Source organism: Lonchura striata, chromosome 27 (assembly GCF_046129695.1).
Source record: "Lonchura striata isolate bLonStr1 chromosome 27, bLonStr1.mat, whole genome shotgun sequence".
Lineage (NCBI taxonomy): Eukaryota > Metazoa > Chordata > Aves > Passeriformes > Estrildidae > Lonchura > Lonchura striata.
The window spans coordinates 5,167,493-5,173,769 of NC_134629.1; the positions used below are offsets into that span (position 1 = coordinate 5,167,493).

At 69.5% G+C, this 6,277-nt stretch overlaps 1 protein-coding gene across 1 annotated transcript; it reads right to left on the reverse strand.

Moving 5' to 3' along the window:
• Nucleotides 1-5,972, reverse strand: PIP4K2C (phosphatidylinositol-5-phosphate 4-kinase type 2 gamma). Its single transcript, XM_077788621.1, has 10 exons — nt 5,814-5,972; nt 4,658-4,755; nt 4,478-4,574; nt 4,266-4,406; nt 3,285-3,431; nt 3,157-3,195; nt 2,828-2,941; nt 1,512-1,761; nt 1,333-1,436; nt 1-199 (listed from the first exon to the last, which is right to left on the reverse strand). Exons 2-10 carry the CDS (start codon nt 4,720-4,722, stop codon nt 119-121), a joined length of 1,038 nt encoding a protein of 345 aa, XP_077644747.1. The 5' UTR covers nt 4,723-4,755; nt 5,814-5,972; the 3' UTR covers nt 1-118.
• Between the last annotated feature and the right edge of the window lie 305 nt (nt 5,973-6,277).

A 6,277-nucleotide genomic window follows, 5' to 3' on the forward strand; every position in this document is an offset into this window, starting at 1 on the left:
CCCGGGACCCCCGCACACAGAGTTAAGGCACTTGAGCAGTGAAGCCCCACTGGGGGGGGGCAGGGCGTGCCGTGGGGTTTTGGGGTTTTGGTCCCGCGGGAGGGGCCCCTGGGCCCCCTCAGGCGAAGATGTTGGTGATGAAGTCGAGGAAGCGCTTGGCGTACTGCTCGGGGTGCACCGTGGAGATCTCGGCCCCGGCCTGGGGGGCAGCGCTCAGAGCCCACCCGGGAACGACCCCCGGCCCCTCCCGGCACCCCCACAGCACCCCTCCCCAAAACTGCCCCTCCCGGCACCCCCACAGCACCCCTCCCCAAAACTGCCCCTCCCGGCACCCCCACAGCACCCCTCCCCAAACCCTGGGAACGACCCCCGGCCCCTCCCGGCACCCCCACAGCACCCCTCCCCAAAACTGTAACGACCCCCAGCCCCTCCTGGCACCCCCACAACACCCCTCCCCAAACCCCGTAACGACCCCCGGCCCCTCCTGGCACCCCCACAACACCCCTCCCCAAACCCTGGGAACGACCCCCGGCCCCTCCCGGCACCCCCACAGCACCCCTCCCCAAAACGGGAATGACCCCCGGCCCCTCCTGGCACCCCCACAACACCCCTCCCCAAACCCCGTAACAACCCCCGGCCCCTCCTGGCACCCCCACAACACCCCCGCCCCAAGCTCCCCACAGCCCAGACCCTGCCGGGGCTTTACCCCGCCCAAAGCCTCCCCTGAAGGCTTGACCCGTGTCCCCCCAGCCCTTCCCTCTCCCCACCTCCCCAAAAAACCAAGGGGGAGCCAGCCCTGCCCCCCCCAGGTGGGAAATGCCACCCCCCAGTTCAGGGTGCCCTGCCCCTAGTTGGGAAGTGCCCTCCCTCCCATTTTGGGGTGCCCGCTCCCCAGCTTGGAGATGCCTGCACCCCAGTCTGGAAGTGCTGCCCCCCTGTTCAGTGTGCCCTCTCCCCAGTTTAGAATTCCCCCCGCACTTCGGGGTGCCCTCCCCCAGTTCAGAATGTCCCCCCCAGTTCAGAATATCCCTCCCCATTTCGGGGTGCCTCCCCCCCAGTTCAGGGTGCCCTCCCCAGCTCAGGGTGCCCTCCCCCACTTCAGGGTGCCCTCCCCCCAGTTCAGGGTGCCCTCCCCATTTCGGGGTGCCCTCCCCAGCTCAGGGTGCCCTCCCCATTTCGGGGTGCCTCCCCCCCAGTTCAGGGTGCCGTCCCCCATTTCAGGGTGCCCTCCCCAGCTCAGGGTGCCCTCCCCCCAGTTCAGGGTGCCCTCCCCATTTAGGGGTGCCCTCCCCAGCTCAGGGTGCCCTCCCCCATTTCGGGGTGCCCCCTCACCCCGTGTTTGACGGTCTTGGCCGCGTGCGCCGCCTTCTTGCGGGCGTCGTACTGGGTGAGGACGTCGATGAGCCCCATGAAATAAACCTCGCGCCGGGGGGCTCCTGGGGGCACGGCCGGGGGGCTCAGCGCTCCCGGCACCCCAAAACCCCCCGGCACCCCCCGAGCCCCCGGCTCACCCTCGGCCCCGCGCAGGGCGTACACGTCCACGCCGGGGTCGAACTCGCCGGGCCCCAGGGGCCGGTAGGAGTTGAGGAGCCCCCCGAGACCCTCCGGGGAGGTGCCGTAGGGGCCCCCCAGCCCCCCGTCATCGCCCCCGCCCCCGGGCTCCTCTTCCTCCAGCTCCTCCTCCTCCTCCTGCTCGCCCCGGCCCACCTCGTGGATGCCCAGGAGCAGGCTGTAGTCCATCAGCTTCTGCTGCACCAGGAACTGAGGGGACACGGCAGCCATGGGGGAGGCCACCCCAAAACCCCCGGGGGGCTTCACCCCAAAGCCCCCAGGGCCTGGAGGCTGAGAAAGGGACCCCCACAGCTGTCAAGTACTGGACACGGTCCCCAAAAACCCCCTGGAATCTCAGGGCTGGGGGGACAACCAGGGGGTCATTAGGGGTGGGGGACACTCATGGCTGCAGGGAGAGCCCCCAAAAACCCTAAGAGCCTGGGAACAGGGGAGCCTCACCCCAAAAACCCGCAGAGCTGGGGCACAGGGGAGCCTCACCCCAAAAACCCCCAGAGCCCGGGCACAGGGGAGCCTCACCCCAAAAACCCCCAGAGCCTGGGAACAGGGGAGCCTCACCCCAAAAACCCCCAGAGCCTGGGGAACAGGGGAGCCTCACCCCAAAAACCCTCAGAGCCTGGGAACAGGGGAGCCCCACCCCAAAAACCCGCAGAGCCTGGGGAACAGGGGAGCCTCACCCCAAAAACCCGCAGAGCTGGGGCACAGGGGAGCCTCACCCCAAAAACCCTCAGAGCCGGGGCACAGGGGAGCCTCACCCCAAAAACCCTCAGAGCCGGGGCACAGGGGAGCCTCACCCAAAAAAACCCTCAGAGCTGAGGCACAGGGGAGCCTCACCCCAAAAACCCCCAGAGCCCGGGGAACAGGGGAGCCTCACCCCAAAAACCCCCAGAGCCTGGGGAACAGGGGAGCCTCACCCCAAAAACCCGCAGAGCTGGGGCACAGGGGAGCCTCCCCCAAAAACCCTCAGAGCCCGGCACAGGGGAGCCTCACCCCAAAAACCCTCAGAGCCTGGGAACAGGGGAGCCTCCCCCAAAAACCCGCAGAGCTGGGGCACAGGGGAGCCTCCCCCAAAAACCCTCAGAGCCCGGCACAGGGGAGCCTCACCCCAAAAACCCTCAGAGCCGGGGCACAGGGGAGCCTCACCCCAAAAACCCTCAGAGCCGGGGCACTGGGAGGCCAACCAAGGCTCACTTGGGGTGCAGAGACAGCCCCCCCCAATCCCCTCAGACCCCTGGGGCTGCAGCCCCCCCGTCCCCACCTCCACGTCCCTCTTGAGCTTGTCCATGAACTCGCGCTGCTGCTCCTCCTCCACGAACACCTTCTCGTTCTTGTTGAGGAAATCCACGTCCTTCAGCGTGGGCAGCTCCTTGCCCTGGGGAGGGACAGCGGGGGGACACCCCCGAGCTGGAGGGGACCCCCCAGAGCCGCGGGACCCCCCCCAGGCTGCGTCCCTGGGGGTCGCAGCCCCTGCGGAGGGAATCCGGCCCTTGGGGGGCAGCCAGTGAGCTGTCCTCAGCGGGGAGGAGGGAAGAGGGAGCCCAGAGCCCCCTCCCCAAATCCGGGGGTCACGGCGTCCTCCCGCAGTACCTTCTCCTTGTCACTGGCCTCTCGGTCCACCAGGGAGCCCTGCGAGGAGGGAGCAGAGGTGACCGGAGGGGTTTTGGGGGGAGGCCGCCCCAGAAGAGGATCAGAGGGGCTCGGGGGCGCCCCGATACCTTCAGGTCGTACTTCCTGTGCACGGGCAGGCGGTGGCTGAAGAGGTTCCTCATGACCAGCAGGTACGTGTCCTCGCTGTCCACGCTCACGCGGTACATGCCCAGGAACCGCGGCAGCAGCGTCTGCCCGTGGCACTGCACCACGAACTGCGGGGACACGGGGACACGTGGTGACACGCGGGGACACACGGGGACACACAGGAACACACGGGGACACACGGTGACACACGGGGACACTGCACCACGAACTGCGGGGACACACAGTGACACACGGTGACACACGGGACACTGCACCACGAACTGCGGGGACACGGGGACACGTGGTGACACGTGGTGACACACGGTGACACACGGGACACTGCACCACGAACTGCGGGGACACGGGGACACACGGTGACACGCGGTGACACACGGGGACACACGGTGACACATGGGGACACTGCACCACGAACTGCGGGGACACGGGGACACGCGGTGACACGCGGGGACACACAGTGACACACAGTGACATGCGGTGACACACGGTGACACTGCACCACAAACTGCGGGGACACGGGGACACACGGTGACACACGGTGACACGCGGTGACACGTGGTGACACACGGTGACACTGCCCATGGCACTGCACCACGAACTGTGGGGACACGGGGGCACATGGTGACACGCAGTGACACGTGGTGACACACAGGTGACACAGCCTGGGATACACAGGTGACAAATCCCAGATGATATGGGTTACACATCCCAGGACACACGGGTGACACATTCCAGAGCACACGGGTGACACAGGTAACACAGCCCAGGGCACACAGGTGACACAAGTAACAATAGGTGACACAGCCCAGGACACACAGGTGACACAGATGACACCGCCCAGGGCACACAAGTAACACGGATGACACCACCCAGGACACACAGGTGACACAGATGACACCGCCCAGAGCACCCAGGTGACACGGGTGACTCCGCCCCGCCCGCACCTGGTGGTAGTGGGACAGCAGCCCGTGCACGTCGGCCACGTCCTCGCTCGACAGCTCCTTCAGCACCAGCGTGCGGTCGGCCGAGAGCAGCAGGCGGCGGCCGCTGCCCGCCCAGCGCGGGGGGCTCCGTGCCAGGGACACCTGGGGGCACGCACCGAGGGCACGGGTGGCCGGGAGCCCGGGCACGGCCCCCCCGGCGCCCCCCAGCCCACCTGGTAGTCCTGGTCGTCGACGCCGAAGCGCTCGCGCAGGTTGCGGAACACCTGGGGACAGTATTCCTTGAACTTGAAGTGGCTGGGCAGGTTCTCCCTGAGTTTCGGGGGGTTCACGTGAGTTTTTGGGTGCCCCCCGCTGCGGGACGCTGCCCCCGTGCCCCCCCTGGCGCCGCTCACCTGTTGAACAGGTGATTGTTGACCTTGATTTTGGAGCTGGCTTTGAAGTCGTCCGGCAGCAGCATCACGGGCAGCGGCACCTGGCTCAGCTCGTTGATCTGGGGAGGGCGTGGTGGGACCCCCGGGCACCCCCCGAGGACGGAGGGACCCCCGGGAACCGTCCCCGGGCCAGTGGGACCCCCGGGAACCGCCCCCAGAGCCGGTGGGACCCCCGGGCACACCCGGGGACGGTGGGACCCCCGGGAACTGCCCCCGGGCCAGTGGGACCCCCGGGAACCACCCCCAGAGCCGGTGGGACCCCCGGGAACCACCCCCGGGCACCCCCCGGGGCCAGTGGGACCCCTGGGAACCGCCCCCAGGCACCCCTGGGGACGGTGGGACACCCAAGAACTGCCCCCGGGCTGCCCCAGGGCCGGTGGGACCCCCAAGAACCGCCCCCGGGCAGCCCCAGGGCCGGTGGGACCCCCGGGAACCGCCCCCTGGAACTGCCCCCAGGCACCCCCCGGGGCTGGTGGGACCCCCCAAGCCCCGGGGACACCCAGGTGTGGGGATGGGGGCAGTGGGGATCCGGGGATGGGGGCAGTGGTGATCCCGGGAATGGGGGCAGTGGGGATCCAGGGATGGGGGCAGTGGGGATCCGGGGATGGGGGCAGTGGGGATCCCGGGAATGGGGGCAGTGGGGATCCCGGGAATGGGGGCAGTGGGGATCGAGGGGATGGGGGCAGTGGGGATCCGGGGATGGGGGCAGTGGGGATCCCGGGAATGGGGGCAGTGGGGATCCCGGGAATGGGGGCAGTGGGGATCGAGGGGATGGGGGCAGTGGGGATCCCGGGGATGGGGGCAGCGGGGATCTGGGGATGGGGGCAGTGGGGATCTGTGGATGGGGGCAGCGGGGATCTGTGGATGGGGGCAGCGGTGACCCCGGGCAGGGCAGCCGTGGGGCTGCGGGGGAAAGGCCGCTCGCAGGGAAGGGACACGCTGGGCACTGCGGGGATGCGGGAACACACGCGGGGTGTGAACACGCGCGGAGGGAGGGGCACGGAAATGCCGCGGGGGGGACCGGGCCCGGCACGGATCCCAAGGAAGAGAGAACACGGGTACCGGGGCGGTCCCGGGGCACAGAGACGCGGGGGCCCGTCCCGGTGCCGGCCCTGACCTGGTGCGTGACCCCCCAGGCCAGCACGGCCAGCAGCGGGTCCGCGGCCCGCGGCAGCTTCACGCGCTGCGGCACGAAGCGCTTCTGCTTCTTCTTCGTGCGGGCGGCGCCGGGCCCGGGCCCGGGGCCGGGACAGGAGCCCGCCGCCGCCACCGCCGCCATGGCCGCCGCTTCCGCCGCCGCTTCCGCTTCCGCCCGGCCGCGGCGCGGCGCCGGAAGCCGGAAGTGGCGCCAGGAGCTGGGCGGGGCCGGCCCCGCGCGGCCGCCAGGGGGCGCCGGAGGCGGCGGGAGGCGCGCGCAGAGCGCGGGAAAGCGACAGCTGGGCCACGTGACAGGGACACGTGACAGAGCCAGGTGTGACCCCAGTGACACAGGTGTGACCCCAATGACACAGGTGTGACCCCACAGGGACACAGGTGTGACCCCAATGACACAGGTGTGCCCCCACAGGGACACAGGTGTGA